Below are 17,580 nucleotides of genomic sequence, written 5' to 3' on the forward strand. Positions count from 1 at the left end.
GGCGGGGCCTCGGGAGGCGGGAAGAGGCGGCGGGAATATGGAGGCGCAGGAGAGTGGCAGTGGAGCCGCAGAGCGCGGGGCCCAAGACCCTGCCTCAGCCTCCAGCAAGGCTCCCGGCAGCGCCAGCCACTACGAGCTGCCGTGGTGAGGGCCCATGCCATCAATGATGGGTGCTCTGGACATGTGGGTGGGCGAGTGGCGGGCCGTGTCTCGGGGGAATCCGGGGGCGGGAGCTCATTTGGGGAGCACCGGAGCAGAGCAGCAGGCCCTGGGGTGGTGTCGAGTAGATTATTATTTGAAGAAGTCAAGGGATGTGGTCTCGCTGAGCCCACCTGGGGTGGAGTGGCCAGTCTGAACGCTGGAAGCAGGGTCTTGGTCAGAACTAAGATAATTGTGAAAATAGCCGCCCCCTACGACCACCCACTCTGCACCAGGCGCTGTGCCAGCGGAGATTCTGATGGTTACTTGGCGCCAAGTTTCAGACGCAGGTTCAGAATCGGGATGGTGTGCAGAAGGCACCCGTGGCTTGCTCACTTTAACTAGTAGCATCTTGGGTAGCTGGGAGGAAATGGTGACTTGGGAAGGCACAGGTGTGTTGGCGTGCTCTCTGCTCGGGTCTCACGCCCTGTGCGCACCTCTCAAAACTCTCCACTGGGCGTGGTAATGGTTTACTCCCTGCCCGCTGTGTATTCCTCTCTTCAGCCCACCCCTCTTCTTGGAGAGAGCAGATACCTAAAAGAACGGCAGTGTAGCTTATTGGAATATCTGTAGCTGCGCTGTCCAGCCCCCAGCCACCAGGCACATGAATTTATTGAGGGCTAGAAATGATGTTAGTCCGGACTGAGATGAGCTGTTAAGTGTACAGTATATACCAGATTTCCAGGACTTAGTTAAAAAAATCCCATTAGTAACTTTTATATTGATGACATGTTGAAAATTATATTTTTAACATATTGAGTTCTATAAATTACATTGGTAAAATTAACTTTTTCTTTTTACCTTTTGAAATGTGGCTACCAGAAAGTTTAAAATCACATAATGTGATTTGCATTATAATTTTCATGCACAACTCTACTCTAGATGCTCAGGATACCTCAGTATACGGAACAAACTCAGTTGTCGTGGAGCTTACATTTGATAGAGAAAGACCAGTAAAAAATAAAAAGCAGATGTATAGTATATCTGATGGTGAGAGATGCTATGGTGGTTAGGGAGGGCCGCTAATGAGATGATGTTTGAGTAAAGACCTAAGTAAGCCACGTGCCCATGTGGAGAGAGCTTTTAGGCAGGGGGAGCAGCTATGAAGGCCCTGAAGGAGGAGTATGTTTGCCTTGTTCAAAGTCCAGCTCAAATTTCTGCTCCTTAATTTCCCAGGTAATGATTCCCTCTCTCCTCTGGGCTTCTGCAGCCCCTGGTTTAATGTAAGTAGTTTAGCTTTGTAGTAGGATTTGGTAAGCTCTATCTCCCTGCTAATAGGAAAGCCCTTTAGAGCAATAACAATGTCTTGCTCATCTCTGTACCTTCTCCTTTCCTCCTGCTGAGATTTCTAACTCCTTACACAGTGCTAGGTACCTGCAAGGGCCTGAGTATGAAGAATAAATGAGTAGCAGCAAGCATGCTCCATCCACTGATCTTGGAGGGGAGCTGTCTTTATTTTCTGAAGTGTGTGTTGAACAAGCTTCTTTGCATACAGCTGCTTTTGGAGCAAAACCAGTACCTGTAGGGGGTACAAGCTAAAGCTAAATCAGGGACTATAGTAAAGGACAGAGGAAGTCCTGATGGTCAGATCATTGCAAATCTACTTCCACTTCTATTCTCAGAGCCAAAGAAAGTCGTTTCTCTCATAGCATATCTTGCTTATTAACTGAAAGAGAGAAGTATTGGTTTAAATAGGCCACGAACCTGTCCAGTCTACACAGCCTAATAGGATCACAGGCTAGGCCTGCAGTTTCTGTCTAGCCAGCCCTGCTGGGCACCTGGCACAAGTCTGCAGACACTGGATGAGAAAGGGGCTCGGTTGCATCCATATGTGTCGGATCAAATAATGTCAGTGCTGCGTGCACTGGACCTCTGTTGTGACGGGCAGACCGTGTTGCTGTGCAGTGTCGCAGTGCTCCAGATGGCCTGCTCTGGCCCTTCTCCAGCACCAACAGGTGTCTCTGCTGTGGCGGGTTTGACGCCTTTGCTGCCTAATTCTCATGCACTTGACTTTTCAAATGGCACTTAGGTACCTCTTTAAATTTAAAACCTGTGACCATTTGGTATATTTCTATTGAATATATATCAGCTTCTGACAAAGCTTCCAGGGTGGCCCTTTTGTGCTTTCTTTTGACTGGGTTGAAAATAGCCTTGTCAACATCTTTATGCATTTTCTTAAAAACAGGGTTGAAAAATATAGACCAGTGAAGCTGAATGAAATTGTTGGGAATGAAGATACCGTCAGCAGGCTGGAGGTGAGTGAGGTTTTAAAACATCATCTTACATCACATTGTTGTGGCTTTGATAAGCTCGAGGCATTTGGAGGAAGACAGCCCAGGTAGTGAGGTGAGGGTGAGCCATGAATCCAGAAGAACTGGGAGACATTCAGTTTGGAGATGACCAGAAGCCATGGTGGATAATTTCAGGTGTTTGAAGGGCTGGCTGACTTGTTTTGTTTCTCAGACTTGTTTTGCATTCTTCAAGGGCAGGGTGGCAAACTTTTTCTGTAAATGCCGATGATTAGATATTTTAGGCTTTGCAAACCATATAAAGTCTTTGTCAAATATTCTTGGTTTATTTTTTAAACAACCCTTTTAAAATGTGAAAACCATTCTTAGTGAAGGGGCTTATAAAAACAGGCCTCAGGCTGGATGTCCCCCTCTCCCCCTATCTTCCCCTCTGCCATAGTTGCCAATCCCTGCCTAAAGGGACTGAGTGACAGGGGTGCGTATAGCTCAGTGGTAGAGCACATGCACGCACCAGGTCCTGGGTTCAATCCACAGTACCACCATTAAAGTAAATAAATCAAAAAATAAAGGTACTGAGTGACAAGGCAGCAGACTTCAGGATGACATGACCCGGGGAGAAGCAGAAATGTTCAGCAGTAGGGCAAGCTGTGGACTCCTAGCCCTAGAGGCCTTTAGGCAGGATCTAGAAGCCCAGCTATTGGAAACATGGCAGAGACAGTCTCTGTAGTAATCGTGGCTTAGACTTCAATAGCTGTCATGGTATTTATTTATTTTACAGATGTGTTCATTTTGCAAATACTTGAGTATCTTCTCTGGGCCAGATATGATGCAGTGTTAGGAATTGTTGATATAATGATGAACAGAATAGACCTGATCCCAGGTCTGCATGGGATTTACAGCCTAATGGGGGCAGCATTAAGTCAGCAGGCCATGTGATAAGCACCCTGCTGGAGGAGGCACAGGGTGCTGTGGGAGCACGTGAGAGTTCAGGGAAGAGTTAACCTGCTTACGGTATTTTAATTCCCAAGTGGAAGAAGTGACACCAAAGCTAAGTGAGTGGGAGTAGCCAGACTTGGGAGGTAGAGGGTAGAGAGAGGAGAAGTAGGAATAGCATGTGCAAAGGCCCAGAGGTGAGAGAGTTTGGCTTATTCTAGGGGGAAAAAATGCCATCTGATTGGAATACAGAGTAGAGCTTTCCCAACATGAATGGCCTACGAATAGCTTGGGGACGCTGTCAAAATGCAGATTCCGATCCATAGTTCTGGGTCAGGGCCAGAGAGCCTGCATTTCTGACCACCTCCCCAGGGTACCTGTGCTGCTGGTCCTGGAGCCCACCGAACAACAAGGCTGCAGAGCACGTGTATGGGGCCGTGTGAGGAGTGGGCTGGTGAGGGGCAGGATCCAGACTGGGCGGGGCCTTCTGAGCCAGGTTTAAGGGTTTGGGCTTCATGATGAGGGTGGTGAGGAGCCATCCAGGAGTTTCAGTCAGGTAAAAGTGTTCCAGGAGATGTGTATTTTAGAAAATTGGTTGTGGTTACAGGATGGGGAATGGATTGGAGGGGGACAGGGTTAGAGGCAAGGAGACCCGCTAAGGGCCCGTTGAAAGCAATCCAGGCAAGAAGTAATGGGCTGAGGAAGTGGCCATGGGGCTGAAGGGAGGAAATGGACTCCAGATAAAGGAGAAAGAGCGACCAAGCCTTTGTAATTGAGGGCTGTGTCAAGTGAGGGAGGAGGCCAGTCAAGGATGACAGTGGCCTCCAGGTTCCATGGCTTTGCCAGTCCATGGAAGGGGAAGCATGGGGGGACTGAGGTTTGAGGGGGAAGAGATTTATTCAGGTTTGGATGTGCCAAGGTGAGCGTTCCATGGGGTGTCCATATGGAGCAGTTAGTAGCTGTATTCACTACACGAGTCTCCATGGCTAGGGAGACTTGGTCCCTCAAGTTTGCAGGTGAACCAGGTTTAATGAGCATTTCCTCCTTCAGGTCTTTGCAAGAGAAGGGAATGTGCCCAACATCATCATTGCTGTGAGTACTCGGTCCTCCCGCCGTGTTGGACGTCTTGAGGTCTCATTTTCGCTGCCTCTTAAGTGCTTTCTTGGGTACAGAGCTTCCTCCTCAGAGAGGCCCATTATCACCGGAACCTTCGCCATTCCCCTACGGCAAAGGGAAATACTTCCCTCCGGTTGGTTGGGAGGCCTGCGGCTTGGTTTTTCTATGGAGTAGGTGTGTGCTGTGGGTTGGGGTCAGGTTGAGAGGGTTTGAGGCAGGGGTGAGTGCAGTGTGAGCAGTAGACTGGGTGCTCCAGTTAGGTTCATTCTGTTGGCGTGAAGCACTTACCGGAGACCTCGTTCCTAGGGCCCCCCAGGAACCGGCAAAACTACAAGCATCCTGTGTTTGGCACGAGCCCTGCTGGGCCCAGCACTCAAGGATGCCGTTTTGGAGCTCAATGCCTCAAATGACAGGTACGCCTGAGAGTTAGAACTGAAGGGTGGCAGGTGTTTTACATTTTGAGTTGTCATGGAAACAGCCTGTTTTCAGGTCTCCCCTGCGCTTAGAGCTTGTCTTGCTGGCTTTGTTTTTTCCTTCAGTCTTTCTTGTGAGAGAGTGAGAATTGCTGGCTTGTCTATGGGGCATCAGAAGCACTTGACTTACTGGTTTAATTTTTTTGGCTTATTTTTTTAATGGAGATTTTAAAAATTATTTTTAATTGTGCTAAAATACACATCACATAAACTTTACCATCTTAACCATCTTTAAGTGTACAGTTGCGCAGTGGTGTTCGGTACATTCACCGGAACTATTTTCATCTTCCCAAACTGAAATTCTACACCCATTAAACAACTGCTCCCACTCCCCTCCCCATGTGACTTTCTGTCTCTAAGAACTGACTGCTCTAGGAACCTCATACGTGTGGAACCATCCTGTATTAGTCCTTCTGTGACTGGCTTATTTCACTCATATTTCAGGTTCATCCATGTTGTAGCATGTGACAGAATGACCTTCCTTTTCAAGGCTGAGTAGTATATACTCTACTCACGTTTGCCTATCCATGCATCTGTCAATGGCTGCTGGGGTTGCTTTCATCTTCTGGTTATTAGGAATTGGGAATAATGCTGCTATGAACAGGGCTGAGGTGTTCCTGAGACCCAGCTTTCAGTTCTTTTAGATATATACTCAGAAATGGAATTGCTGGGTTATTTGGTAATTCTGTTTAGTTTTTTGAGGAAGTGCCATACTGTTTTCCACAGTGGCTACTTTGTTCTAGAGTCCCATCAACAATGCACAGGGTTCCCTTTTCTCCACATCCTCACCAACACTGGTGATTTCCTGTTGTCAGTAACCATCCTGATGGAGGTGGGGTGCTGGGTTACTTTTTAGATGAGGGATAGTCGAGGATGATGAAATGAGGACCTGTTGAATGAAATGTCTGCACAGCCTACCTTTGGTTATTCCCTGAGGATGCTCTCCTCCAGTCTGCAGCATTTTCCTGGTTTTGACGGTCTGTGTGTACCTGGAACGGGCAGTGTTCTGTGAATGCTGCTCACTACTCATCGGCTGTCATGAGCAAGCCTGCAGGCGAACCATTTTGTAAATACCAATTCCAGATAGCAAATACGAATAGGTTCTGGCTTATCATTCTCTCTTATTCTTCTCACCCTTGTATCATCAAACACTACTTTTAAAAACTTCGGTGGCTCTTAATTTTGTTGAAGAGAGAATGGCCCATAACTGCAAAATCTTTTCAGTTTCAGATTTATTCCAGTGATCAGTTCAGTGGCTTTTTTTCATTTCTTTATCATCTGTTTCCTTCTAGTCACTTTATTATACACACCTGCCTTCAGCCTTTGATCTCTTACAAACTGTACTCCCCTGTAAACGTGGTACAAACGTCATCAGAGACGAAAGAACGCTGTCACATGTTCTTGTAGCAAAATGGGGTGGTTCAAGTTCTTCTAAGACGTTGGGAAACAAAGTCCTTCCTGTTGAGTGACTAACTGGATGAAAATATGTTTAGTTTTTGTCCTTAGAAATATGTTGTTCATTCCTTGGTCCTTAAGTTTGAGAAAATTAATTGAGGATTTTGGCATCTGAGGACTCATAGTCTGAGTCCTGCTGTTTCTCTGCTTCATTTCCTGACTCTCTTAACAATTATGGAACATCTTTCTCTGTCATTCTTTCTCTTTGACATTATGGATGGAAAATGAATAATTTTGAATTTTCAGCTATGGTCAGCCAAAGCTTTACGATGGTGTATCTGAACCTCTTTTATATCTTCTAGAAAGATGATGTGCCTCAAGCAACACAATAAAATACTGAAGAATGAGGCAATAGTAATTTTTTCCCCCTAATATTGCATTGTTCTAAGCAATTCCATCATTCTTTCATTTTTCTTACCATTTTAATCTTTTTTTTTTAGCATAGTTGGGAATAATTGATAAGTAATGATGAAATAATTACTAGGATGATGAAATAGCAAACATTTCAAGATACAGGAAGCATAAGATTACTGACCCCAAAAATCTATCTTAGATTATAAAAGGGTCCAGTGGACCCATATGAGGACAGCAAGATAAAATGAGTTTTCATTCTATTTTTAAAAAGTAAGTATACTTTTTCCTTTGTTCTTCTTAGGACCTGCAAGAAGGAATAAAAGTAATGAAATGTCAATTCTTATAAATTGTTAGAATTGGGTCCTTGTAATGGTGTCCTGAGAGTTAAGAGTCCCCCATGGAGGTAACTGAATTGGTCTCAGAAGGTGGCAATAACATTGTGGCTCATTATTTCAGGGGCATTGATGTTGTGAGGAACAAAATCAAAATGTTTGCCCAACAGAAAGTCACCCTTCCCAGAGGGCGGCACAAGATCATCATCCTGGACGAAGCAGACAGGTAGAGCGCTTTGCCGGGCGTATTTTGACCTTGATCTCCATATTTCTTATCTGGCTTCATTAAATCAGGAGGAGAAGCTCTCACCTTTGGCCTTTTGTGGTGCATTTGCTTATCTCAACTTTAAAAGCGATGTAATATGGGCCTGAGCCTTAGACCTGATCTTAATTGAGCAGCTTCGAAACATTTGTCTAAGACGGTTGGTTAATGTGTTTCTTCCAGCATCATTCACGTACATCATTTAAATGATCCATATTTTTAATTGTGGTGAAATACACCTAACAGGAAATTCACCATTTCGACCATTTCAAAGTGCACCACTCAGTGGCGTTTAGTGTGTTCACAGTGTTGTGCAATCATTACCGGTCTAAATGAAAAAAATGTTAAATGACATTTAGAAAAATAACAGTAATCCATGTTCTTTGAAGAAATTCTAGAAGATATGAGAAATGTCTTGCTTTATTTCATCTCCTGTTTTTCTACACTGTGCATGTTATGTAGTTGAGATGATAATAATTACAATTTTTGTATCCTGGTTTTCCCTTTTAACATAAAAAGCAGAGTTCCACGTTATTACAGTCTTTTTGTGAGCATAGGTTTTTTGGGGAATGTAGTTTTTAATTGCAGTATTCTGTCCCATAGTGGGGATGCACCGTGACCATTTTACTGTAAGGTTATTTACAGCCGAAATAGCAGCTACCTTTACTTGGCATTTACAGGTAAGGGTTTACATTATTGCAGGTGCTCTGCTATGAACTTTACATGTTATTATTTGATTTAATTGCTGTAACAGGTGATGACATTGAGACTCAGATAATTTGCCTAAGGTCCCACATGAGCTGATGAAGGAACTTCGAGGTGAACCCCCAGGCAGCCTGTTTGCAGCGCCTCTGCTCTGTGACTGTGTGAGACCCACACAGGGTCCCAGAGAGAGACTGAGCATGCTCAGTCAGGAGCGCAGGGTTCCCAGGGTCTGTAGGGAGGGATTTGTGGCCAGTGGCCTTGGGTCCCAGCTGTAAACTGCCCCTTGTGTTTTTCTTCTCAGCATGACTGACGGAGCCCAGCAAGCCTTGAGGAGAACCATGGAAATCTACTCCAAAACGACCCGCTTTGCTCTTGCTTGTAATGCTTCAGATAAAATCATAGGTAAAGATCAGCTCTATGTGGTTTGGGGTCCACTTGGCACTCACGTTGGCTCTTTAGCAGCAGAGAGAATGGGCTTTTTGATCACCTGCCGTGGGCCAAGCACTGTATAACCTACTTCTTCATTTAATCTTACATAATTCTATGTGGAGGTATTATTAGCTTCACATTAGAGATGGGAAAAAGTGGAGCTCAGAGAGGTTTAGTGGTTTGCCCAAAGTCACACAGCAAGTGGAAGAGCTGGGACTGGAACCTCAGGTTGATCTGACTCTTACATCACTGACACATGTGATGTTTTGGTATCCTATGCGCAGTGTCACGGTCACGGCCCCTCTGCACACATGCTCTTGCACTTTCTGTGTGTCCTGAGCACTTGGCCTACACTGTCTGCACACTGGGCTTAGTGGTTACCAGGAGTTACCTCCCCTGTGAAACTTGACCCACTCTTTCTGACCTGGTGTCAGTCCTTCCAACTCCCTCCCTCCCTCCATCCCAGCAGTCTCTGCTTCCTCATTGCTGTGAGCCCTCCGACCTCAGTGTCTCAACTTCCTGCTGGTTTCACATCCTTCCCTTTCTGGTGCAGACTGTGGGCACAGTCCAGCTTCTCTCTCTCTCTCTGACATTTCTCACAGCTCTTTTGTCCTGCTGTCCTTGCCACATGTCTGCCTGCTGACCCCCCAGCCTGTGTGAGCTCAGCCATCTGGCTCCCCCCACCTCCAGCCAGACAAACATGGTACCAACCACGGTGCCCCCACAAAGTTGTGGTTTCCAGCCTCGGCGGGCTCCTGTCCTTGTACCTTCCCCGGATACTCAACATGTATTTGAGAATCTATCCCATAAACATTTACTCTGTTCTTAGTAGGTATCAGGCACTGGGCTAGTGTGGAACAGACAGTCTAATGAGAAACATTCTCTACATTCAAGACACCCACAGTGCGGTGGAGGAAACTGTGCTAAAAGGTCCTGATTTACGGCTGTGTGTGTCACTTGTCTCCTTAACCAGTGCTAGGACAGGTCTGTGAGGCAGGAGCCGTGTTATACTTAGAGGACCCCACTCCCCCACCCAAGTGCGTTTTGCATAGGGCTGTGCATGGATGACTTTTTGTTTAGTGATTTGAAACTACAGTTGTTGGTGGAGAAAGCTCTGGCCCACCCTTTTCATGAAATTAATTTTTCTGATATGTACAACATTCTGATTATTTTTAATTTCTATAGGACTAGAAGAAACATATAAACAAAATCTGTGAAGAAATGTATTGCTTAGCTTTAGAGGAAATGGTTCATGATCAAATTGCTGCAGAGTTGATTTTTGAAATCCTCAGTGACTGAACCTCGCTTTAGCTTCTGGAGTTACACCCATTAAGGGAGAGCTGTATTTCTTTGAGGAAGACCAGGGCGGCCTTATTCTGACATATATTTAAAGTCTGCGATTTCAGCTTTTGATACCTCTCAAAAAAGAAAAGTACTAAAGGAAGCTTCTAGAGTACTTTGAATATTAATTACTTTTAGATAAGAGCTCCAGTTTCTTCCTATTAATTTTTTTAATTGAAGTAGAGTCAATTTACAATGTTGTATTAGTTTCTGGTGTACAGCATGGTGATTCCATTTATATATATATGTTTATATATTCCGTAAGAGCTTCAGTATCTACTCAGTCTCTCTCATCTAAGCTGATAAACCAAATATGTAATTAAGGTTCTAAAGAGAATCTTCCTGGTTTCAGGTAAATTGAAATGGGCCCTTAGGAAAGCTGCTCTCAGAAGTCTCATCCCTTCTGCAGACACTGAGCACGTTTTCTGTGCACGGCGTCTCCTGTGCCCGGGGCACCCTGGAGGCTGCAGAGCTGTGCAAGGCCCTGTCCCCGCCCGTCAGGAGCTCACACCGGGGAGGGAGTGAGACATCCCCCAGCTAGCAGGCCCTGAGCCGTCTCGGGTCCTCCTCTTCCTGCTCACCACTGCAGCCAACCTCTCACCAAAATCAGATCCCAGGTCGTCCTACCTGCCCTGTGTCTCGAACCCCCACTCTTCCCTCCTCACGCTGGGTCTGGTCTCCCAGTTCTCTCCTTCACTGGTGCAGCGGCCCTGTAGCTTCTGCACCTGAGTCACCAGCTGGCTGCCAGGTTCTTCTAAGCACACGTCTCACCCTGCCAGTCCGCCATGTAACCCTTCACTGGTCCCCTGTTGCCCGCCCAGCTGCTCCCCAGCAGCCCAGCACACAGGGTCCTGTTACCACAGCTTCATCTCCGTATGCCCTGTGCCCTGCAGCCGTGCAGCATCTCGCTGTCCCTGAGTTCCCTGTGCCCTTTCATCACTCTTGCCTTTGAATGTGCTGTTCCTTCTGCCTTTCCAGCCAGGCAACTTCATCCCTAAAGATCCGGCGCAGAACTCATCTCCACCGAGAAGCTCACCTCCCCTGGTTTGATCACCCTCTGGCTGGGCTCCAGAGCCGTTCCTACAAACCTCTCCCATGTCCCTGTCCCGTGACGTTGTAACTTCCCTGTTGATGCCTCCTTCTATTCCGCTAAACCTAAGCTTCAGGAGCCGGACCTTGTCATAATACTCATTCACTGCATCCCCAGCACCTGGGGACGTGACTGGTTTCTTTAATGCAGATAAACTAACAGGAACATGTTCCTTGAAAGTGTGTGTGAGGGCACAGGAGGGGAGGTCCTGTCAGCCTGGGGCGATCTGAGTCAGCTCCATGAGGACAGGGGTTGGAGAGGCGCTTTCAGCAGTGGTTGTGATTTAAGTGGGAAGAAGCTGAGGAAAGGACATCGTGAGTGGGAAGAGCCCACCAGGAGAGCACAGGTCAACTGTTCCAGGGGAGGCAGACATTGTGCCAGGCCTGGGTTAGGAGAGTAGCAATGGGAGGTTTGCAGACGACTACGTCCAAGGGTTAGAGGAATGTACTGTGACGTCAGGGGATGGTTGAAGGGTTTGCCTGGGCAGGCAGAGGTGACGGAACAGAACATTTTGAGGAAGGCCAGTGGGGAGCAGAACAGAGTGTATCAGAGAGAGATCCAGCTGGGGCTTGGAGATCAGAGAGATGCTACTGTCATAGTCTGAACCGAAGGTCACGGACAGTTTCCAGAATTCTGCATTCATCTGTCACCTGCATCAGTATCTCCCGTGGAACCTGAAGGAAGCCACACAGGCGCCCCATCCTCCCCCCAGACTGGCGGGGTGGTGAGCTGCCCGGCTGGGCCCAGGCGTACAGCATTCACAGTGATTCTGGAGCCCACCTAGGTGGGCACTGACTCCTGTGGGCCTCCTCTGTCCTGGAGGATTTTTTCCGCTTCTGGAAACTGGCTAGCCAAGGTTGTCCCAGGCAGTGCTGGCTGAGGCCTCTATTGGTTGATATTTTGAAATTTAGCCCTGATCCCCAAGTCACACTTGAGTGCCTGCTGGGTAGGGGGAGTGGTGCCGGTGTGGCTGGGCTTTGTGGATGGTGCGCTGCTTCCTAGTGACTAAAGGATCAATGGGGTCACGCCGTCCTTTGCTGAGGGAGCCCGACCCTCTTCCTGTCTCTCAGAGCCCATTCAGTCCCGGTGCGCGGTCCTCCGCTACACCAAGCTGACCGACGCCCAGATTCTCGCCAGGCTCCTGAACGTCATTGAGAAGGAGAAGGTGCAGTACACGGACGACGGCCTGGAGGCCATCATCTTCACTGCCCAGGGCGACATGAGGCAGGTGCGTGCGTGTGTCCTGGCTGGCCGCACCCCTTGTTTTGTGGGGGAGAGGGGAGTGACTGCTGCACAGGGGAGCACTGACCCAGCCCATGGCGGGGCCTCGGGCTCATGGAGAGCAGGCTCGTGAGAAGGAAGCTCAGCACGGAGCCCAAGAAGAGAGATGGGGCGGGCAGAGGTGGAAAGTCACCCTTGACGAATCTCTGTTCCTCGACAGGCGTTGAACAACCTGCAGTCTACTTTCTCGGGGTTTGGCTTCATCAACAGTGAGAATGTGTTCAAGGTACAAAAGCTGGTGTGGGCCTCACGGTCTGCAGGGCAGTGTTTGTCTGCCGGGGCCAGTGGAGTGGGTGGGCGGTGCTGGAAGGAGGGCTCAGACATCACCGCTGCGGGGTTCACCCCCGGGGGTGTCGGGGGGAGCTCGTCCTGCTCCCATTTGTCTGCTTCTGCTCCCCCCACTCCCGAGAGCAGGAGGGACTCGGCCGTGCACAGTGTGGGGAGGTGGATGCGTCCGGCCCGGTGCCGGGTTTTTTCACGTGTGTCCTGTTTGGTCCTCACAACATCCCTGCACACAGATGTTCTTACCACTTTGCAGCCAAGGAAACAGGCCTGAGATCACAGTGCTTCCCCTCAGCAGGCTTTCCTGCCGCACCTGCCCCTCCCTGACCACACTCCCCACGCCTGGAGCCAAGGTAGCGATGCTCTTCAAAGCCATCCCCTGAGGATAAAGATTCTCACCCTCCCACACTGACAAAGGACTTAGGAGGAGAGTTCTTTTGAAAATTGGTCTCCACATCCTAACAACTCAGCATTCAAATGCTGTTTTGGAGACTGATTTCCCCCTTATTTGGGGGTAAAAATTAGGTAGGGCTGTTCAGTCCGTAGCTCTTTCTTAGCAAGTTTGCAGGTAAGGAAGCTGTGTTAAAAGCCCCTATTTAGACCTTGGCAGTGGACATGTTTTCAGGGACACTTAGGAAGGAGGAACTTGCTTAGTTAAGGTCACGTTCATCCTGGAGCAGAGCACCGAACTGAGAAAAGACGACCAAGGGCAGGTGTGGTGCTCTTGAGAGGATCAGAAGGCTTCTGTTGAATCTCAGGCCAGTGGAGGGACTTGCAAGCCTCGGGGCTCAGGGAGAGCTGCACTGCCAGCCAGCAGGCTGCTCACATGAGGCTGGGGGCCCGTCCAGGACAAGTCAGTTCCTATTCCAGGAGGGAGGTTCACCCCAAAGATCCCCCAGTTTAGTGGTTCTGGGCACGTGATCCATCTAAGACAGGTGACTCTCGGCTTTACAGCTGCCCCAGAGCGAACATTCCTCATCGGCTCTTGTTAATTCATCTTGTGTTTGAGAAATCTGTCATGATAGTGTCAGAGGCTTTTCCTCCCTGCAGTAGGTCGACACCACACTCTTTCTTTCTTTCAATTTTTTTTTTTTTGTAGGGGAGAGGTAATTAGGTTTGCTTATTTATTTATTGTTTTAGAGGAGGTACTGGGGATTGAACCCAGGCCTCGTGCATGCTAAGCACACACTTTACCACTGAGCTGTACCATCCCCCAAACTCTTTCTATCTGGTGATGACTTTCTTGGGGGAGAGAGGCATCCCCAAACCTGGTTCCAGAGAACTCAATGCAAAAAGCAAGTGAGACCTCGGTTACATAGGCTGCCTGGACGTGGGTCTGTTGGGGCTCCTCCCTGGATGGCCCCTCAGCCCCTGACAGGCCTTTCTTTCGGTTTGGTCAGGTCTGTGACGAGCCCCACCCCTTGCTGGTGAAGGAGATGATCCAGCACTGCGTGAGCGCTGATATCGACGAGGCCTACAAGGTGGGTCCCTCACCTCCCTGATTCAGGAGGAATCCCTCCCTTCGCCAGCAGGGAGAGGAATGCTCCCTGTGCCTGGGGCCGTGCCCCACTTCATTCTTAAATGATGCTAGGATTGGGTGAGAAAACTGACCCAGACAGGCTGAACTCCTTGCTCTGAATCACACTTTTTGAAAGTAGTGGACCTGGAATTCAGTCATGCCTTTCTACTGTTGTTATATTCTCTGCAAGAGGAATTTGTCCACCTAAGACGTGAGTAAAGACCAGCCCAACTCCTTGCTTTTAGAGAAGCCATCTTTCTCTCTGTTGAGGGAAGATGTCCCCCTCCATCCTCCTGAAGAGCCTGGGAGTGGGCATTCCAGGACCCAGAGCCTGGTTCTGGGAGCAGATTCCAGTGGGCATCATTGGGGTTCAGGTGGCCCTCAAGTCGACACGGATGACAGTGGTATGATCTGGGGCCACTGGCCAGTTTCCCTTCTGCTGCCACCAGACTAAGCTAGAAGTTGACTGGGTTTAGAGCAGGGCTAGACCCTTGTGAAACTGCAGTGCAAGGCAGGGAGACCGAGCAGAGACCCAGGCATGGGCCCGAAGGCAGCCACCTGAGTTACACACACAGCTTCTCTGACCCCTGAATTCACCAATACAAAAAAAGCTGGCTCCAGACCCTGCGGTCTGGGCTGGGTGGGGCTGGGTGGGGCCTGGAACTGGGCCTGCGGTTGAGAAGGCAGGAGGCTGAGACCAGTGCGGTCATCCCTGCCCTGGTCAGGATTTGTTCAGGGCTAATAGTACAGCGATGTGTGTTGTGAGTGGCAGCTAGGGAGAGAGCATGGCAGACACTCCAGGGCACCTACTGAGTTCTAAGAGCCTCGGATAAAGACATTACAGGGTGTGGTAGTGGACCATCTTGCTGTATGGTTTAAAACATTTGCAGCATTATGGCTCTGCCTGCGGGGAAGATCAGTCACCCCGCAGGATGTAAAGGGCGTGGCCCACCAGCGAGGCCACTGTGTTCGGCTGATTCTCAGAATCACTTGTGCAACCTCAGATGGTCTGTCCGCCCCAAGCTGTGTGATGGGCCTGAGAGCGGGGTGGGTTTAACCTCACTTCCCCCCAGGATCCTTGTTCACAGTTACACGGCCCCTCTGTATTTTCTTTCGTGCAGATCCTCGCTCACCTGTGGCATCTTGGCTATTCTCCAGAAGACATCATCGGCAACATTTTTCGAGTGTGTAAAACCTTCCAAATGGCAGAATACTTGAAACTGGAGTTTATTAAGGTCAGTGAGAATACATCAGTGCCTCTCTTCTCAAGAACGCGGGCTGCGCTGCAGTTTTCTGTGGTTTACTCCCAGGCCAGGCGCCTGGAAGATGCTCAGGAAATGGCCAGTCCTGGGGGCTGGGGGCTTGTCTAAGCCCAGCCTTCCAGGCAGTGACCTAGTTTCCCTTAGGATGACTCTTCACCAGAGGGAAGTATTTAGGTATTTGTCTCTAAGGTCAGATTAAATGAGGTATAATTTAAATAGAGTAAAATTCTATTTAAATTCTGTTACTCTGGGGGTGCATTCTATTGACAGAAGCATTCAGTCATTAAAGACCACTACAGTCAAGGTATGGGCAGCTCTGTAATCTCCCCAGGTTGACGTGCCCCTTTGTAGTCAGCTCGTCTCCCTAGCGCCTGGAGGCCACTGGTCCATTTTATGTTTGGGGGACAGAATTTTCCAGAAGGTCATATAAAGGGAATCAGGCAGAACGGAGCCTTTTGAGTCTGGGTTCTCACGTGGCGTAACATGTCTCAGATTTGTCCACGCCTGTGCCGGAGGGTCCTTTTCCTTGCGGAGTCCGGTTCCCTTGTGCGGACATCCCCCTGTTGTTCACCAGTAGGGAGCCGTCTGGGTCTCCGGGTTTTGGTGACTGAGTAGAGCCACTGTAAACATTTGTGTGCATGAATTCTTGTGACCGTGAAGCCCAACTTTCATTTCTCTTGCATAACTTCCCAGGAGTGAGACTGCTTGGCTGAGTGGTCTGCCTAGGTTTAACTTTATAAGAAGCTGCCAAAGTCTTCCAAAGTGGCTGCAGTATTTGCCTCTCTGTCAGCAATGTGTGGATGTTCCAGACGACCCACCCCCTAGTCAGCACGCGGTGGTCTTTTTTGAGCCATTCTAATAGGTGTGCTGTGTGGTAGTATCTCCTAATGGCTCTAATTCATGTTTCGCAATAACTAGTGATGTTGAGCACTTTCTCAGGTGCTCGTTCGCTGTCCGTGTCTTCTTTGATGAAGTGTCTGCTCAGATCTCCCCATTTTTAAATTGGGTTGTTTGTGTTCTTGTTACTGGGTTTTGAGGATTCTGTGTTTCTGATTGCAAGTCCTCTATCAGATACGTGTTTTTTAACTGTTTTCTCCCAGTCTGCCTTTTTTTCCCCCCTTTTCCATTTTCTTAGTAGTACCCTTCAAAGAAACTTCAGCATCCTTTTAGGAAATAAATTGAACTTCTTAGAGTTCATCTTCAAGCTGGAGTTTGAGTTCCCTGCATCAATTCTGAGCATACCATAATTCAGATTTTTAAAATTAAACTCCTCTCTCACTTATTAACCAGATTTAAATTTGACATTTTTTCCCCCCCCAGGAAATTGGATACACTCATATGAAAATAGCAGAAGGTGTGAACTCCCTCCTGCAGATGGCAGGGCTCCTGGCCAGGCTGTGTCAGAAGACAATGGCCCCAGTGGCCAGTTAGAGCGGAGAACCAGTCGGTTGGGTCACAAGACGCCTGGTCCCTGGCAGACAGGAGTCACAGCTTTCTGATTTGGGAAGAGCGCTGCCTTGGACCAGCCCCGGAGTGAGTCTTCCTGGCCTTCACTGCTGCGCGAGCGTTTGCACTCAGCCTTGGGCTCATGATGTGGCGACAGCGTGGAAAGGCCCCAGAGAACCTCCAGGGCAAGGCACCCAATCCGTACGTGTATTGGCATTTCACTAATAAAACCAAACAGTTTTATTGGCAGTAGGGTGGCAGTGGCAGGCTGCAAGGAAAGCTAGCTTCCTGTCTCTGTAGCATCCTATGTAGAAAGGTGACTCTGATAATAGACTGGACAAACTAACCTCGGTTTTCCTAGAAGACAATTCCAAAGGTGGGACAGGGTTGTAATTTACCCATTTCTCAGAAAAACCAGGGCCGTGAGCCCTTCAGTAAGGACTTGGCAAGAATCACCGAGGAGGGTGGTGTGGTAGCAGCACGTGCTAGGGGAAACGCCCGCCAGGGCACCTTTTCTGTGCAGCCGTGTGTACTCGCTTTAGAATTTCCCAGTGAACTTTGTATTAACTTGTAGAATTTCTTTTTTTGGTGGGGGGAGGTGTCAAGGTACTATTGTTTTAAAAATTATAAGAAATATCAATTGTACATAAAACAGAATGCTACAGTGAACTTCATATACTCATCATCCATTGCAACAATTTTACCCACATGCAGCCGGTCTTGTTTCTTCTGTGTTCGCACTCCCCATCCTCCCCCATGCCCAGATTGTTCCGAAACCAGTCCCAGGCAGGGTTAGACGTGTGCCTGGACCACGTTATTGAACGGACACAGGAAAGGCTCCAGGGTAACGGGC

General features: G+C 48.4%; 1 protein-coding gene across 1 annotated transcript; it reads left to right on the forward strand.

Annotated features, from left to right (window-relative positions):
- Window positions 1-4: 4 nt before the first annotated feature.
- RFC2 (replication factor C subunit 2) lies at window positions 5-17,436 on the forward strand. Its single transcript, XM_031687346.2, has 11 exons — window positions 5-144; window positions 2,384-2,453; window positions 4,431-4,472; window positions 4,803-4,909; window positions 7,235-7,336; window positions 8,379-8,479; window positions 12,008-12,165; window positions 12,379-12,444; window positions 13,901-13,981; window positions 15,141-15,254; window positions 16,602-17,436. The coding sequence occupies exons 1-11, from the start codon at window positions 38-40 to the stop codon at window positions 16,710-16,712; spliced, it is 1,059 nt and encodes a 352-aa protein (XP_031543206.1). The 5' UTR covers window positions 5-37; the 3' UTR covers window positions 16,713-17,436.
- The last annotated feature ends 144 nt before the right edge of the window (window positions 17,437-17,580 follow it).

This window comes from Vicugna pacos, chromosome 18 (genome assembly GCF_048564905.1).
Source record: "Vicugna pacos chromosome 18, VicPac4, whole genome shotgun sequence".
NCBI classification, from domain to species: Eukaryota; Metazoa; Chordata; class Mammalia; order Artiodactyla; family Camelidae; genus Vicugna; species Vicugna pacos.